The sequence below is a fragment of the Vulpes lagopus genome, chromosome 2 (assembly GCF_018345385.1).
Source record: "Vulpes lagopus strain Blue_001 chromosome 2, ASM1834538v1, whole genome shotgun sequence".
Lineage (NCBI taxonomy): Eukaryota > Metazoa > Chordata > Mammalia > Carnivora > Canidae > Vulpes > Vulpes lagopus.
Genome location: NC_054825.1, coordinates 17,932,050 through 17,950,812, shown reverse-complemented (window position 1 = coordinate 17,950,812; position 18,763 = coordinate 17,932,050). Strand labels below are relative to the sequence as shown.

The window sequence follows — 18,763 nt, the reverse complement described above, 5'->3', positions numbered from 1 at the left end:
TGAAAAAAAATCAGCTATTAGTTCCACATGCAGGCTGCAGGACGTGGCTACAACAGGGGGAGCCCCACTGCCGCCCCAGAAAAGTCGCTGCTGGCCCCAGGGATGGGAGAGTAGTGGGGGGGGAGAAGGAGTCTTGTGCCAATAGGAAGTCACGCTACGCTCCTCCCTCCCTACGGCGTTTATCCAAGGTCAGTAAAACAAGATCTGGGGGCGCCAGACCCTGGGCGGGGGGGAGGAACCCGCTCTGGGTTTTGAAAAGAACAGAGAGAGAAAGAGAGAGGAGGGTCAGCTCTGAAGCACAACATACCCGAGTTCGAATCCCCCACTGCTGATCACATGTGTGACTCTGAACAAGTTGGGTAACTTCTATGCCTTGGTTTCCCCATCTGGAAAATGGGCACAAGATGACAGCTCTTACCTCCTGGAGCTGCTGGGAGGGCTGGACGGTACTCACAAAGCGCCTTACACGGCGCGTGGCACGCGGTGTGCGCTCAGCCCCCCGCCGCGTCCTGTGTCCTGCGGCTGCCCGAGCCCCCACGACTTTCTCCGGCGCGCAGGACGCTCCATCCACCGGAGCCTCCCTCCGCCGCAGCCCAGCCCCCGACCCCGGGCGGCACGAGCCGGGCCCACTCGTCAGAGGGGCCCCTGGAGCTGCGGGGACGGCGACGACGCACCTGTCGCGGCGCCCCGGGCCCGAGCAGCCTCCCGCAGCCGCGCTCGTCCTCGCGGGGCACGCCCGGCGGCTCCGCCCGCTCCGGCTCGGGCTCCTGCGGCTGCCGGCACTTCCAGCCTCCGCCGGCGCTGCTGCAGCGTCGCGGCGGGATGACGCAACGGGCGCCCGCGAGTGAGCGCAGCCGACCCCGGGCGGGGGGGCGGGGGAGCGGGGGGATCGCCGGGCTCCGCGTGCCGACGGCGCCGAGCGTGCGCGCACAGGGCCGGCGGGGCCAACTGCGGCGGGGGCGCCTAACCCGACGCTCACTCCGCCTAGGCGCTGAGTCACGTGAGCGTGGGGCGCGCGCCTGCGCGCTGGTGCACGTGCGTCTAGGGCTACATTGTATCCCTTCTGCCCAGCTGGAGGTCTGCACCTGCGCGGCGCTGCTGGGAGCCTTCGCCGGGCCTCTGGGGGTCCCATCGGCCTGTGCGGTCAGCCTTCGTGAGGTCTCTTTTTTTTTTTTAAGTTATGTTTTATTGGAGTTCAAATTGCCAACATAGAGCGTAACACCCAGTGCGCATCCCATCAGGTGCCCCCCTCCGTGCCCGTCACCCAGTCACCCCCACCTCCCCTCCACCACCCCTTGTTGGTTTCCCAGAGTTAGGACTCTCTCATGTTCTGTCTCCCTCTCTGATATTTCCCACTCATTTTTTTCTCCTTTCTCCTTTATTCCCTTTCACTATTTTTTAATTCCCCAAATGAATGAGACCATATAACGTTTGTCCTTCTCCGACTGACTCATTTCACTCTTGGTGAGGTTTCGAAGCGTATACACAAGTCGTCAGGCTTGGGGGACGACCCGGTTGGGGTTTGGGAACGACCCGGTTGTGTAATTTCTGGGACAGTGGCTGAGTCACAGTGGAATGGACTCAAGCAATGGAATAAAATGAGTTGAAGAAGAAATAAGGCTTTGAAAGAGCCGGGGTCCAAACTGGCCCTACCTTTAGTTCTTCCTGGGGCACGAAGAAGTGTTTTCACGGTATTTGTCATGCCGTTGGCGAGGCCGATGGTTATGAAGAATATTAGCAATTTGGAAAGCAGAAGACAACCTTTTACACGCACCTTAGCAACAAGCATTAAGTCTGAACCAACAGATGGGAATACGGACATAATTAAGACGGTGTAAATCCCTCTCTCACACCTCTGCCACCAGTCCTCATCTCTGTGCACAGTAACCCTAACGGCCTCTTGGAAACACATCTTCCATGTCCTCCCATCGAACACCCTCCAGAGCTCTCCACAGTCCAAATGCCTGAGCCTGGCACATAAGGCCTCCACTGGTAGAGCTCTATTTTCCCCACTGTTCTCCAGTAGGAGCTCCCACTTCAACTCCTCTAGTCCCTAGTCAAGCCATGGGCTCCCATACTCTCATGCTCACACCGCTTTTTTCCTAAATTCTATAGTTCTTCCCTGAACTAGATCTCCAAGCCTTCCCTCATCTCTCCAGCCCTCAGTAATCACACCCTTCTGTGAAATCTCAGATTTACTGTGGTGCCACACCTTCGGTCTTTATCAATATGTGTCGTTCTTCCAAAAAGATTATGAATCTATCAATGTCAGTGATTTGTCTCAGTCTCTTAGGTAATAACAACAACACTTTGTTGTTGCAAACACTCAATAAATACTGTTGAAGCTGTGGAGCAAGAAGAAAAACAAGAATTCCTTTTCTTGAACTTTCTGCTTCTATTCCTAAATCCGTCTCAAAATGGAGAGATATCCTTTTAAACCAATCCAAACTGTAGGAGCATTAAAAAAAAAAAAAAAAAAAAAAGATTGAGCTGCTTAAAGCCAAAGACCCTGCCTTTATTCAACCCAACATACCCCTTAACTCCAAGCACACACCTAAGTACTCAAGGACTGTATTGATGAGAATACGATGAATTCTAATCCCAAAACATCATGACATTTTGTGTATACATTACTGGTCCCTGGGCAGCCCAGGTGGCTCGGCGGTTTAGCGCTGCCTTCAGCCCAGGGCACGATCCTGGAGACCCAGGATCGAGTCCCACATCGAGCTCCCTGCTTGGAGCCTGCTTCTCCCTCTGCCTGTGTCTCTGCCTCTCTCTCTCTCTCTCTCTCTCTCTCTCTCTCTCTTTCTCTCTGTGTGTGTGTGTGTGTGTGTCTATGAATAAATAAATAAAATCTTAAAAAAAATAAGACTACTGGTCCCTGACCAAAAAGAGAAAGAAACAAGGAGAGGAGAAAACAGAGGACAGTCTCAGGGTTTGAAGTCACTACTAAAGAGAAAGTGATACGAAATTAAGTACAGAGAGCATTGCAGGAATGAAAATGGAATCCAGAGGGGGAAAATCAGATTAATTTACACAGAGTTTATTTGTAGGCAACTCTTCTGTAACACCCATTGCACAAGAATATCCTGTACTTGTAGGAGATGTGGATTGCAGTACAAGTATTTCAGGTTACATAATGAGAATTGTTTTTAAAAACAGTTGTCATAGCAATATGTTTTATCAACAGAACAATAATAATTTATATAATCCAGTCTGGCCAGCCAGGATGGAGCAGACTAAATTTACTCTCCTACTAAACCAACTTAATTAATTAATTAATTAAGCAGCAGTGCAGAACAGTGGTCAATAAGGGAGAGCAGATGCATGCAGTGAGCACTCTGACTACCTCTGCTTACTGCCTAAGAGAGCTGCCAGGTAGCAGTGCAGAGAGGGGAAGCCAGGAAGACCTAGACAGTCTCCTTTAGTTGAGGAGATAGAACTGGGAGATCGGGAAAGCTGAAACAGTGGGAGCTGGGAATAGAGTGCTGGAGAGAAGGGAACTATACAGTGAAATGGGGAGCTCTGGAGACCCACAGAAGATCTTGCTCCAGTCTTCAACTGTTTAGCACGTGAGTGTAAGCTACCCCAGAGTAAGAGCCACCTAGATAGAGAGAACAATCACCAAAGCTTGCATAGGCAGGAAATTGTTTCTGTTCCCACAAATCAGAGTGGAGAGATACCCAGTGATCATACAGGACAAGGAAGAGGACCTGAGCCTGGGACCTAGATCAGAAACCTCATAATTCATGGCTCATGGGCAGCCCGGATGACTCAGCGGTTTAGCGCTGCCTTCAGCCCAGGGCGTGATCCTGGAGACCCAGGATCAAGTCCCGCATCGGGCTTCCTGCATGGAGCCTGCTTCTCTCTCTGCCTGTGTCTCTGCCTCTCTCTCTCTCTCTCTCTTTCTCTCTCTCTCTCTCTCATGAATAAATAAATAAAATATTTTTTTAAAAAGTCATGGCTCAATAGGTCTTGTCTCAGTAGTGAGGTAAAAACAATGACAGAGTAAATGCTACTCTGGTCCTACCAAACAAATCTTAAAAGCCAGCCCCAAAAGGATTGAACTGTTTCCAAGAACAAAGTGTCCCAAAACAGAACACAACAGTACTTATAGGAAATCAGAAATATCCAGTATCCAACAAGGTAAAACGCACAATGTCTGGCATCTAATCAAAAATGATCAGGCATACAAAAAAAAAAAAAAGTAGGAAAAAATGGCCCATATAAGGAGAAAAATCAATCAATTGAAACAGTCCTAGAGGGGTCCCTGGGTGGCTCAGTCAATTAAGCCCCTGCCTTTGGGTCAGGTCGTGATCCCAGGAGTCCTGGGATGGAACCCCACAATGGGATCCTGGCTCAGCAGGGAGTCTGCTTGGCCCTCTCTCTCTGCCCTTCCCCCCTCCATTCTCTCTCTCTCTCTCTCTCTCTCTCTCTCTCTCTCTCAAATTTTTAAAAAGAAAAATAACTGGGTGATGGGCACTGGGGGGGCACTTGACAGGATGAGCACTGGGTATTTTGCTATATGCTGGGAAATCAAACTCCAATAAAAACATACTAAATAAATAAATAAATAAAAAGAAAACAAAATCAATGGAGTCACAGAAATTATAGAATTAGTAACATAGGACACTAAAAAATAATAATAACCACATTCTATATGGCCAAGGAAGTAGAAATATGGAAAATCTTTGAAAAGCCCCAAAGCAAATACCTAGGAATCATAAAAACATTGTCTGGGATTTTTAACACACACACCACTACATTTCTTTGGGACTAAGAGCAGATTAGACATTACTGGAAAAAAAAAAAAAAGAGGTTAAAGAACCTGAAAACATTGCAGTAGAAACTATCCAAAATGAAATACAGGGAATAAAAAGCCTTAAAATATACACAAATAGGGTATCAATGAGCTTAACATACACATAACTGGAGTCCCTGAAGGACAGGAGAAATATGGGAATGAGGAGGAGTCAAGGGAGGACAGGAAAAAAAAAAAAGTTGAAGAAATAGTAGCTGAAAATTTCCCAAATTTGATAAAAACTATAAACTCACAAATCCAAGAAGCTCAACAAGCTCCTAATAGAAATATGAAGAGCACTATACCAAGGAACATCATAATTAAATTGCTTAGAACCAGTGATAAAATGAAAATCTTAAAAGCAGAGAGAAAAAGATACATCATTATGCAAAAGAAGAAAGATAAAATGACAGCAGATTTCTCATCAGAAATTTGCAAACAAGAAGTCAGGGAAGCAGCATCTTTAAAATACTCAAAGAAAAAACTGTCAAACTAGAATTCTTTACCATATATATATGAAATATATATATGAAATATATATAATAAAATATAACATATATATGTGTGTATATATATATATATATATATTTCAAAAACAAGACAAACTATAGACAACATGGTCGTGTGACTCAGTTTTGGGAAATGTGACCCTAAGAGAAAATCAAATCAAGGATTTCCAGAGAAAGTTTTCTTTCTTAGTAAAAGGGAACAGGCAGCTGACACTACTTCTTTTTCACTATATTCCCCATTTGTTCTGTGACAAACCCAACACCACCAGCCACACATCACTGGATTTTTGTTAAATCTCTATCTGTTTAATCCCATAAATCTTGTTTTCTGTTACTCACACGCAAGTGCATTCCTGACTCATGTTTAATCTTGAGCACAATTCTAGCCACTAGAAAGACTCGAATATGTAGGGAGAAAAGAAAAGAAAAAAGAGTTATGAAGTAATCCCTACCAGTGTATCTTGCTGGGGTTTATGGCAATGAAAGTGGCCTTAGAGCATGTCATTTAGAAAGTACGTTAGGCCAGAAGAGAATGGAACACCTCTGACTCATTTTTATGACATTTGTGGCAGAATAAGGACTTCAATTCTACTCGAAACTGCTTTATTAGTAATGAAGCTATAAATAAATTCCAATAATCTAAACAGGATGCAGGCAGGCTTCTGGGAGAACTGCCTTGCCATCTTCTACAGGATGGGCTACCTGATAATACTCAGTCCCCTGCCTCCTACCCCCAAGAAGGCAGGCCAGCAGGAACTAGGTGGGGTTCTGGACTGTCTTTCAGCCATTAGCTGTGCATCAGTTCCAGAAGGGATCTGGGGCACTGGATCAGATAACTCGTGGAGCAGGGTAATTAAGAAATTAGCTCGTAAATCGAGGTTTGGTTTGATTGATTGATTGATTTTATAGCTGTTAGTTCATTCCTAAGAAATGGAAGGTATTTTTTTCCCTTTCTCCCAGGAGTGTAGCCAGGCTCTTTGGTTTAGGTCTCAAGATTCCCCAAGCTCTTAAGGGAGGCTGAGTAATTGCAATTCACTGCCTTTTTATTACTGAAAGTCAAAAAATGAAAAACTATTGATTGGGTTGGTAACCAAGAAGACAAAACATGAATGGGTCTTTTGTTTTTCTTGTAGAATCAAGCTGGGCTGTGTGAGAAGAGGTTGTCTGAGAAGGGGACAGGGACCAACATGGCCCAAGCACTGAGAAGGGGCTAAATGTTGAGGGTGCTAGTCCTGGATTGCGTATGAGATTGCTTCATGCAGGGCCACGGAGGTGGCCAGTCTGCAGAAAGAGGGTCACGTATGAGGACCCAAAGGACTGGAAGTCTAGATTCTTGAGAGCCTCAGTGAAGATCCCAGTAGCCAAATGTGTTGTAGAGAGAAGGGAGCTTCACCTACCACAGGACCTGGGCATGGAACAATCGTGAAGGAAACTGGCTGTCAGGCTTTCAGCACTACCCAAGTGCCAGGATAAGGGAGAAGAGGGGAATCCCCAAAATGATCACTATTGGACTTCTACGGATCCACAACAGGAAATTATTTCAACATTCTTTCTTTCATAACATACTAACTGAGAGCCCCTTTTGTGCCAGTCTTTTTAGTCACTGAGGATACAAGATGAAGATCTGGGGAGGTCACACGTAGATCCTGCCCTTGTGAGGTTAATAGTCTAATGGCCTCTGGCAGGTTGGGAGGGAAACAAGTTATGGAAAGGACAATGAAGAACCAAACAGCCTCTGTCACAGAGGACAAAAGAGGTGACCAGCATTAGAGAAGGTGGTCAAGGAGGGCCTCTCTGCAGAAGAGGCAGCAACCCCAAGGCTGTGGTGTGAGAAGGACCTCATCTGATAAGAGCCCAGAGAAGACCTTTCCAAGAAGGGGGACTACGTGTGCCAAAGCCCTGCGGGAAGACAGAGCTGGCATACACAAGTGAGCAGTGTGGGCAGGAGTTGGACAAGTGAGAAAGTGGCAGAGAAAGATGTTGGAAGGCCAGAGGGGCCAGATAAAGCAGGGCTTTTTAAGCCATAGTAAGAACTTTTGAAAACTAAAAATAACATTGTGAGATGTGTTTAAAATATCATGGAGGAATTCACAGACCCCTGAGAAGGATGAATCCAAACAGAATCCTGGGTTCGTGGACCTGGCCAACGTGGAAGGAAGATGCCATGACTCAGGAGCTGTGATGCAGGCTGGGGCCTGCCTGGGGCAAACTGGCTGCAAAGAATCTAGGTAAGAGGAAAGCACATTTTCTAAGGTACCATTGGTTGGACACGTTTTATGTGCCAAGCACTACTCTAAGGAATCCATAGGCATTATCTCCAGCAATCCTCTGTATCAGCCATGACAATCTGGAAAAGAGCCTATGCTGGACCACCGGAAGTGTGATTTTCCTACACTTCTTAGAAAGGTCTTGGGAGAGCTGAAAGAGCAAAAGGGGACTGTGAGGCAGCCCAGAGATTAGCAACAACAGATTAGGACTCTAGGACTGGAGCAACAAAGTAAGATATTAACAGAACTGGGAGCCAGAACCACCTGAGCAACATCTGGGACCAAGGAGAGAGGGGCTGCTTAGGAGGACCCAAAACCACAGAGCTGCCACTGCTGGAGGTACCACCTAGCAAAGGGAGAGACACTTTCTGCCCTCCCTCCACCTGAAAGCCCCTCCTATTGGTTGAAGCAAACTGTAAAGAAGCTTAAGGAATGAGTTTGCAGGAACCACTCCTCTCCCAGACATAAAGTAGAGCAGAGAAGGATGGAGAATGGATCTGAGAGCAAACAGAAAAACAAGGTTCCCATCCTCCTCACAGCCCCATGAGCCAGGAATAATTATTACCCTCATTTTTCAAATGGAGAAACCGAAGCATGTGGAAAGGTTAGGTGAATCCAGTACCTGGAAGAACCTCAATTTGAATTCAGATCTATCTGATTCTAGAGAACAAACACGTAACATACATTTTCAGCCAGCTTAGATGAGAGCCTGGTAGTCAGAGTGGACAGGTCCCAGGTCTGAAAAGCATATTGTAATGTTAAATCCCACTCTATAAAGATAAGATACTCAGATGGGGTTGGCTTAAGAACTGAGCTGAGTGAGGACATCAGTGAACCAACCCTGATTCCTTCTAGCAGAATGTCTGAGAACTCTGCAAGGACTTTGGAGCCAGGCATCCTGGGTTCCAATCTTGGTTCTGCCATTTACCAGCTGTGTGACCCCGGGCAAGATATTTAACTTCACTGAGCCTCTCATTTTCAAAGTGGATTTGGTCATGACCACTACCTTATTGGGTTATTTTGAGATTATATGGAATAATGTGTGCAAGATAATTAGCAAAGCACCTGCCACATGGTTAAGATTTACTAAATAGTAGCTATTATTATGAGTGTTAGTAGTCTCCTTTTGCAGAGACTTTTGGAGAGAAAAGAGAGATCCGGGGATCCCTAGGTGGCTCAGCGGTTTCGCGCCTGCCTTTGGCCCAGGGCGCAATCCTGGAGTCCCGGGATCGAGTCCTGTGTCGGGCTCCCGGCATGGAGCCTGCTTCTCCCTCCTCTGTGTCTCTGCCTCTCTCTCTCTCTCTCTCTCTCATAAATAAATAAAAATAAATCTTTAAAAAAAAAGAGAGAGATCCAAATTCTCTGAGCTTAAATCCTGGCAAAGAATTTGTCATCAAGTCTCTGGAACTCATATGAACTCTTAAGGTTACTTTGTTCTAGAAAGGGTGTCTCTGTATCAGTCAGGATGGGCTAGGTTATGATTCAGTAACAAACGTTTCAGAGTCTTAAGATAACAAAGTTTATTTTTTTACCTATGCTACATGTAAACTGCAGCTTATTATAGAAGCTCTGCTCATAAAAGTCACCGATGGAGGCTCCTTGTTGACACAGACTTCCTTTTTTGCTGAGGCCAAGAACAGAGTATAAACCGTGCAATGGCTCTTAATCCATACATTGCTTGTGTTCCCATTGCATTAGCTAAAGCCTTATATAAAGCAAGTGGGTGAAGAAATATAATCCTACTATGTGCCGCAAACAAGATAAATACTTATGAACAACCCTAATGACCTTCAGAACAACCTCAGTGAAACTTCTGGTTGGGATGAATAAAACAAAATTCCCAATCTGGAATGAAAATATTTTGGAGCTTCTGACAGGCCAGACTATCCTATTGGACATCATAAAAGTTTGCATTTCTGAAGACATATAGTTTTTTTCCTACATATTGCTTAGGGTCACTTGTCTGAAAATCACTGTTGGCTTCTGAAAGGTATTGTCAAAGGTGGTTTCTGGAGTTGAGATGCTACCTGGAAACAAGGCATCTTGTCTTCCGGAAGAGGGATCTGAATGTGGACTAGATTGTGAGTGCCCAGACTTACCCAGAGCCCTTCTACTATTACACAACCTGATGTCAGATTATCAGATACTGAGGGCTTGCTGAGCAACTTCAAGTTCTAGTAGAAGGAACAAGGCCTTCCCTTGGCTTTCACAACCCCATGCTCTCCTGGATTTCTTTCTCCCTACCTGGGTGCTTTTTCTTGGCAAATTTTGTTGGCTAAAGGCCCTCCTTTATTCTTATTCCCTACTCTCTCAGCACACCAGGAACCTAGGAGTCATTCTTAACCTCTTCCTGCATCCAATCCAACACCAACTTCTAGCAATTTAACCTTCTAAATAGCTTTAAACCCATCATCCATTTACCTCCTCTCTACCTGCACTATCCTAATGCAGGCCATCACCATGTTCCCTGGGAAGCACAAAACTTACTACCAAGACTCCTGCTTGGTCGTCAGCTTCCCACCCACCACTTTCCCAGACATCCCACACATCAGCTAGAGTGTGCAACACTGAGCATTTCAAACACTGCATTTCTCCGCCTGATCCCCACTATGAGTGATTAAAATCCTTTCTATTGTTCTTGCAGTTTAAGGACAAAGGCTTTGGACTTTTAGGACAGAGACTTTAAGAAAAATTCTTCAACATGGCCTCTAAGCCCTGGCCACACTTGCCAGCCTTACCACCCTCATCTCCTCCCACTTGCTCTTTCTCTCTGACTTTGCCCACACTGGCTTGCTTTCATTTCCTTACAAAAGATGGCTCTGCTCTTCTCTTGCACATACTGCTTCCTCTGCTGGCAGTGGCCCCCACCACAACCCCCTTTTTTCTCTACAGTTCATGCCTCATAACACAGCTCAGTTCCCACCTCCTCATGACAATCTTCGTGGATCCTCAGACTGTCAGACCCCTTGTCATGTGCTTCTTCCCCATGGGACCTATCATAATTATAATTAAAGACTCCACTATAAAACTAGTCATTTAACATCTACCTGTCCCTCTTAAATTCTTGACCTCTCTCATTTCCTTCTTTATTTCCTAGTACCTAACAGTGCCTTGCACAAAATAGATGTTCCAGATGTTTGTTGAGTGTCTAAGATGGGATAAATTATTTAATAAAGGAGAGTGTAAGTGGCTATTATAATTATTAATAGTCACAGACAAGTATAACTTTAAGAGTGGAAGAATTCAAGGAGCAATACATGAACCATAGAGTTTTAGGGGCTCAGGACTCCATGGGTCTTGAGAAGCATGTATCCAAGTTTGGCAGAGAAGTAGGAAGCAGATTACTGATGCTCCCCACCCCCCACTCCCACTCCCACTCCCTGGGTCAGAGGAGAGGGAACAACATAAATACCAAGGAGAATAGGGTCCCAGTTCTCCAGTGGTGCCCAGTAACACAATGGGTGATGGTCTTCCATGGATGAGTATCTGCAATTGAGAACAAGGCAAAGCAGAGGCTGGGAGGCAAACACACATGTGCCCAGGACACTTGAAGGAAGGAATTTGAAAATACTTGATAGCTAGACGTGGCTGAAGATAGACTTACTTTTATTTCCTCCTTAGAATCAGTTTTTGTCTAAAAGGGAAAAAGTTTTCATGAAGAGGACAAAGAGAAGCAGAACTACACTGAATTCTAATGAGATCAAAGTAAGTTTTAGAATACTATTAAAGACATCTAGACTTATTACTTTTGGAGATATAGAAGCTCCAAGATTTTCTTTTAGAAAATGTATTCTCTTGGATGTTCTAAACATACTCCTTAAACTGTCTTTAGCTTTTAACTTACAGATTTCCCCAAATGAAAGGTTTACAAAGATTGTTATCAACACAGTTTTCAATTTTCTAAATTACCTGATATAAAGCAAAACTGGAACAAGCATAGTATTAATGATTAGCCGTGATTTTTACCAAATCTTTCCTGACGGTAGTCATCATATTATTCCATAAAATATTTGAAATGGATTACAAGGATGATCTCCAACATGAAAGTAAGACATTGTTTAATAGGCTTTCCATAATCCAGAGTCACAAGGTACAATCCCTCCGGTAGCCCCATTTGGTTATACCGATGATTGCACAGGTCAATGAGTTTGACCCTTCATTCAGGGTGACTTACACCTCACCCATTCCTCTGTACCTCCCTTTCTGTTAGGATATGGCTAAACAGCTTTCCCCTTTATCAAATTATTTTATAGTTACTTTTTCCAAAGGCTGTTGGTTCTGGTCCAGGGTTCCTACTTTACCTCCATAAATCACTGGCACACATATGTAGATTTAGCATGCATCCATGAATTGTAGAATTGCTAGGAACCACTATAGGCCACAGAAGGGTTTAAACAAACCCTTAATATTCACAATGTTGGTTTTCTCTAGCTTAATAATAAATAATGTTTTTAGAAGATAGTCCATAAATTCTAGGTCACCTGATCATTAATTGTTGAAAAATATAATCTAGGTAACAGATGAATTATATCTAAAGCCCCATAAATTAATCAAGTCCTGGAATGAATGAAATTTTAACCTCCCAGAGATAAGGTTTAGTCAACTTAAAGTTCTATAGGGTCATGGCATGCCTTAGGTACATGACCTGAATTTTTTAGTAGTGATAATAACAATAAAATTATCTATATAGTTAGTAACCCCATTTTATAAACACAGTGATGCTTAGACAAATCCTAATTAAAAGAGTAGTAGCTGCCTCTCCTCTGCACATGACCTGCAATCTGTTCTTATTCACAAAACCAGAAGTGGCACCTACAGGAATCCTATTATTAATTAGGCATGTGCTTGAAGATTACAACATGACTACCATTAAGACACGTCTGAAATGGTAATTATTCTCAACTACTAACTACAGCTTGACAAACTACATTACCCAGAACCATGAAGTATCTTGGAATATTAAATACAAACTAAATCTATGGTTTTAATCTCTCCATGTCTCATTTTCCTCATCTATACAACAAAACTAGTAATAGTATCTGCTTTATATGGGAGTTGTGAAGATTAAGAGTTAAAATATGTAAGGCATTGATGGACAGTGTCTGGTGTATAGCAAGCAAAATATAATGTTTGCAATTATCATAAGAGTTTCTTGGGAAACATCTAGTCCAGGAGAGGCTTCATTTGATCCAGGTTCATAATCAATCAGTGTGGTAGTTCAGAATCCCAGGCTTCCCCAACTCCAACCCCAACAGCCTCTCTTTTCCAATTACAAATAGAGTTTTCCTTCAATGACTACACTATGGATTATGTCACTAAAATCTTGAAAGCAGTAGTTCCTAATTTCTTGGAGTCAGGGGAACACTTTGAGAATCTGATGAAACTCTAGACTGAGGGGGGAAAAAGTACATGTAAAAGTGTGCATTTGGTTTCAGGAGGTTCATCACCCCCCAGAGGTCATTCATGGACCCCAGATTAAGAAGCAGTGTTTGAAAGCATGGCTTGGAAGACAGCCGCATTTGGGATCTTGTTCTTTTAACAATGTCTAAAGCAAGATGAGACAGAAATACACATTTGCACATTGTAAAGGAAGTATTAATTACTATTAGCCAGGCAAGTACTTTCCAATAAAGGATTTTGCTGATGATGAAGAAGATGAAGAAGAAGAATGAAGAAGAGGAGGACTCTTCCAAAATGGATAAAGGTAGGTAAACTAAAGGTAGACTTTGAATTTAAGTAAGCTAAGTATGCAGCAGGGCTTTGAAACTGCGTGGCTGTTATTATTAGCAACTCTAGAGGCAGTTTGAATAACTGATTATATCTATGGCTTTCTTTAAAACCTCCAACAGGCAAAATATTATCACTGGGGCTCTTCACGCCTGTTCAATGATTCAGACACAAAAGAAATGCTAATTATGAGAACTGGGCTGTGAATTCTGAGAGACCCTAGGGACAAAATGATTATCTGGTGGTCTTAGGTTGCTGGAAATTTATTAGAGTGTTTTAAGATTACATTAACTGGTTTTCACCTTAAGTGCTCTGCCTGGAGAAGCATTAAAGGCTCCTGATAAGAAAGATTTCAAAGAGGTAATGGCATCAGCCAAAAGATCTTTTGGGTGAGTCAGGGGTACTGTAAGGAGAAAAGCCCAAGTGAGGATCAGCCAGGTGGTGGGATGGGCTTGCCACAACCAAAAGCTTCCACTTTGACCTGGGCTCCCTAGGCCCCTCCTCATCTCCAGTTTCCAACAGCGACAAATGCCAGAGACCAAAGAGGAAGAATAATATATTTACAACAAAGGTCAGAGAAAGAGGCCAAGGACCTCATTTCTGCTCCATTATGGTCTCAGATTGCACCTCTGCCTCTAAAATCTTCCCAAGGCCCAAAAGTGTTGACATGCTGTTACCACTGTGGATATCTGCCATCCTCCTCTCCATCACAGCTCCAGTCCCCAAGGCCACCCCTCTTCTTGAACCATCCCAAGCTCATGCCTGGCTCAGGGATTTCTTATTTGTCTCTGCTGTTAGGAACATTCCTTTTCTGGATATGCACATGACTCAGTCTTATGTTTAGGTCTTAGCTTATTTAGCAACTTCCTGTTCCCTGCCTCATCACTTTCTTCTGTGCTATCCTATTTTATTTTATTTATAGCACGTGTCACTATCTGATAACAATCTGTGATTTGTTGTCTTTATATTGCCCATCTTCCCTGTTAGAATGTAAGCATAATGAGAGCAGGGGAGCTTCTATGTCAATCACTGTCATGGCCACCCCTCTCTCCCGTCCTGCCAGCTTAACACAGAGAAACCACTAGATATACATTTGTGAGGTAAAGGAATGAATGCATAGGATTAGCATTTGCTCTGTGCCAGGCACAGGGTTGTAGTTTTTACAAATACTATCTCACTGAATTCTCACACCAACCCTCCAAGGTAGGTATTTCTCTATTATCCCCATGGTACAGATTAGGTTTCAGAGAGGTCATGTCGCTTTTCCAATGTCAAAGCTAGCTTGTTACAAGCTAGCAAGTAACCAAGATCTGATTTGAATTTAGGCATGTTTGACTCCAACACATACACTAAATCAGGAGTCAGCACACTTTTTCTATAAAGGGCCAGCTAGTAAACATTTAAACCTTTGGGGGCTATATGGTCCTTGTCACAACTATGCAACTCTGAAGCAGTATGAGAACAGGCATAGACCATACATAAACAAATGGATGCTCTGTGTGCCCATAAAACTTTATTTACAAAACAAGTGGTAGACAGGATTTGGCCCAAGGGCCATAGTCTCAGACCTGTTCTTTAAATCATTATTTGATATATGCTATGGCAGAAGGGGGTTAAACAAAAGAGGGGAATAAAAGAAAAAATTAAAATATGTGCTCTGTACATGGTGAGCCCCTTTCAGATAAGAAAGACAGCCATTTTCAGTTAAGTTTTAACTTAGTTAAAAGAATATAAAAGGTGGAATAGAAGACAGAGTCCTGGTAGGAAACAGGACTCTACTGATTCAACTTCTTGACTGAATTATGGCCATACAGTAGAGTTTAATTCAATTAAGCTATTGCATTTTTACCAAGGTTCCATTCACAGTGTAATTACACCTGATTTCGCATCATGGGAAGTATACGTGATGCCAGCATCTGAACAGAACCACATAACCTCCCATTGCAAGCAAGCTCCTAAGAGTCAACATTGAAGGACCAAGTGTAGCAAGCCACTCTTAAAATTCTTCCTCTTTCAATAGCGAGCCTAAAACCTTCGGTCTTTCCTTCTCAAGCAAGCTTATGAGTTATTGGCAAGAGATGAAAGATTCGATATGAATCACAGCTCTGAGCCAGCCCATTGGGAAGGGGCACACTATTTGTGCTTATGGTCATTCATAGGAGCTCTTGAGACTGAATATCAGCATTAAAGCAAAAGATCAACTCACCAGTCCCTTGGGCCTGGGCTAGACGGTAAGGGCTGAGCTTTGAGAAGGTGGGAGGTAGAAGGACAAAGGCAGTCGTTTTTATAGCGCTTGGCTGTGCATCAGGACAGGCTAGTGTGGCTGGGGTGCCCTGGGGGGCTAGGCCTCCTCTCCTGCTCAGCTTTTCTCTCAGGAAATCCTAGGTCATCAGAAACCCATTAGACAAATATTCATTTCTCTCTTACCCTGAAGAAAGAGTGCCTGTGGAAACAGCACGTGGTACTTAAACCAATAGGCACATTTTCCTCAATTTGTATGCACTTTTCCAAACTTGGGCTTTAAATGTTTGGGCAAGTGACAAAAATTCAAACTTTAGTTAGTTCTCCTGAATCTTCTCCTAAGCCCATGGGTGCACCTCTTTGTAAAATCCAGTTTTAGCGAGAACGCTGCTAAATCAGTTTCACCAGGTCCCCAACCTCCCATATCTGATCAGGCTCCTCGGCCTCCACCATCCCACAGGTGTTGTCTGACCACCCCAGCCTGTCTTCAGTGAAGAATCCTGTTAGGTCAGTTTAGCCAGAGTCCCCCCACCCCCACCCCAACCTTACTGTTTCCTCTTAGTACTTTTCCATCTGCTCACTGCTACCCTGCTCCTTGCCCAGGCTGTATGTGGAGTTGAGTCCAATCTCTGTTCCCCACTGTAAAAACCCATCATGGTGGTCCCTGTGCTCTGGTGAGAGTCCTAAAGCATCTGCCATACCATGTTTACAAGTGTCATTGAATATTTTGTTTCTTTAACACAGGAAAGCAGCCCTAGCATGGAAGACTCAGCATGTGAAGGAGAACCTACAGATGCAAGATCTGCCCCAGATCTAACCTGGGCACCCTTCCTTTCCCTTCCCCTGTCTGAGCCTGTTTTCTCATTACCAACAGAACAAGTCAATCTCATACATATCTTTTCACCCAGTCTAGTCCATCTTTTTGTTATCTAATACCTGTCATATTTATTATTGTTTATAGTTATTATTTAGGTCGATAGGTATTAATAAAAGTGGATTTCTATTGAGCACTTAATATTTACTAGGATTGCACTATATATTCTAACATTTCATTCATTCATTTCATCCATGTATTCTAACATTTCATTCTCAGAGAGACCCTAGTGATTGCAGACTTCTCAGATACAACAGCTGAGGTTCAGAGTAGTAACATAAATGTCCCAAAGTGAGACAAAGAATAAGTGACAGAGCTGGGATTTGAGCCTGAACCTATTTTTTTCCCCCAAGAACTTCATTTTCTTCATGTTGCCCTAGCCCCTGGTCAGAATCTGACAGGAGAGGAAAAGCAATGCTGAGAAGTCACAGAGCATGAGCTCCCCCTTCCTCAGTTCCTTATTGTCACCATGCAGAAGCGAACATGAAACAATGGCCTCTGCAAATCTTCGCTAGAGAGAGGCAAATCTTCGCTAGAGAAAGGCAACTCTTTCAAAATGGACCAAATAAACAATCTGGTAATAGAAGAGATTGGGATGGGGGGCTCTCCTTTAAACAAACAGTTGGAGTTTTTTTTTTTTTCTTAAAGATTTTAATTATTTATTCATGACAGACAGAGAAAGAGAAAGGCAGAGGGACAGTTGGAGATTTTTAAGAAGACATATCAGTATTGGCCTGACCAGGAATCAGGGAGCGGCCATGTGGTATAAGAAGGGTAGATTCTTAGAGATGGCAGAGCAAGGCTGATGAAGTTAACAATTCAGGCAGATCTGATTCTCTCAGGGGTGGGGAAGAAAAGAGAATGAGCTTAATTATTGAATGTCTATTATGATCTAAGGCCTTTTATATACAGTAAGCATTAGGTCTTGACAACAGTGTGCAAGGTTGATGTTTTATAGATGAGGTTAGTAAGAATACAAAGAGAGATTCTCTCTTTTTTTATTCTATCTCAATGCCTGCGTAGACACCATTCTAGCTCTTACTCAGATTTTCATGAAGTAGTAGCACTTACTTTATGGAGTGTCTGTAAAAAATATTTAGGCTACAAAACCTAATATAGTGCCTAGTATATAGTAGGTGTTCAATAAAACAGGATGGATTAACAACTCAGTGTGGTTTCTCAAACTGAGATAAGTATAATCTGATCCAATAGTTCTCAACTGGGGATGATTTTGCCCCCAGGGAGACATTTGGAAATGTCTTCAGATACTTTCAGTTGTTACAAAACAGGAGAAGAATACTACTGGCACCCAGTGGGTAGAAGCCAGTTTGCTGCTAAGCATCCTACAATGCACAGGACAGCCAGCCCCACAACAAAAAAATTATCTGGCCCATAATGTCAATAGTGCCAAGGTGGGAAATCCTGATCTATTCCAACATATTTTACAGATAAAGAAACCATGACCGTGACAGATAGATGACTTGCCCAGGACCATATAATTGATTGATGGCAAATCTGTGATGAGAAACATGCTTAAGCTTTCTACATTATTCTTGCCAGACCTCAAGCTGCTGACCAGCCAGAGGCTGCCTGCTACAAGAGGGATGAGTTCAGTGGAAAAGAATGTGCTGGCCAAATAGCCCAGGCAAACCAAATACAATTATGTAAGTTCAAGTGGACCAAGCCTATTGCCCCCCAGTCTGGATCATACCCTGAATAAGCAGCCAGGGCAGATTCCAGAAAACTAGGGACCAACGCTTGGAACACAGAGTGCTCACTAGAAGCCTTTGTTGCCTACCAGTTGCACACCCCCACTTTTTCTTTTTCTTAGTGTTGCAAACCAAAACATAATTATCAAGTCAAGGAAAGAATTTTCTTCTAGGGGCAGCCCCGGTGGCTCAGTGGTTTAGTGCTGCCTTCAGCCCAGGGTGTGATCCTGGAGACCCAGGATCGAGTCCCACGTCAGGCTCCCTGCATGGAGCCCGCTTCTCCCTCTGCCTGTGTCTCAGCCTCTCTCTTTCTCTGGTCTCTCATGAATAAACAAAATCTTTAAAAAATAATTTTCTTCTAATAATTAAATAGGCGAGTTAAAATATGAATGATTAAGTGGTGGTATCATGTCAAGGTAGAAATTGCCAGAAACTGATTCTCTCCAAAAGATACTAGTTATTTGCATTATTGTTATTACCAGCAATAATTTTTTGGCATCTTACATGCCAAGAGATGGGTTAGGTCCTAGAAGAGAGATAGGAAGAATAGTGTGTTCACCAATATCATGCACAAGGTACATCCTTGACCTCAAGAAACACTCAGTCCAAGCATGAGAGTCTCCTTTAGTATTGGC

General features: G+C 43.5%; 1 protein-coding gene and 1 long non-coding RNA gene across 9 annotated transcripts in view; one reads left to right on the top strand and one right to left on the bottom strand.

The window, feature by feature from the left end:
* The window catches only part of GPAM (glycerol-3-phosphate acyltransferase, mitochondrial), a 62,748-nt gene that overhangs the window by 36,366 nt on the left and 7,619 nt on the right, over positions 1 to 18,763 (bottom strand). For 2 of the 8 annotated variants that reach the window (XM_041746230.1, XM_041746231.1), the window contains exon 2: positions 308 to 386. The exons of 2 other annotated variants lie outside the window; for them this stretch is intronic. Coding sequence is in view for 2 of the 6 variants with exons in the window: in XM_041746226.1 (XP_041602160.1) it covers positions 308 to 386; positions 675 to 1,132 (537 nt within the window). In the remaining 4 variants the exon portion in view is untranslated. Of the gene's footprint in view, positions 1 to 307; positions 387 to 418; positions 1,211 to 18,763 lie in introns of those variants that run through there. 4 more of the 8 variants (XM_041746226.1, XM_041746225.1, XM_041746227.1 and 1 more) reach the window with 4 other exon arrangements.
* Positions 6 to 18,420, top strand: LOC121485621. Its single transcript, XR_005986333.1, has 3 exons — positions 6 to 188; positions 13,187 to 13,281; positions 16,290 to 18,420. It is a non-coding gene; the product is annotated as an uncharacterized LOC121485621 (long non-coding RNA).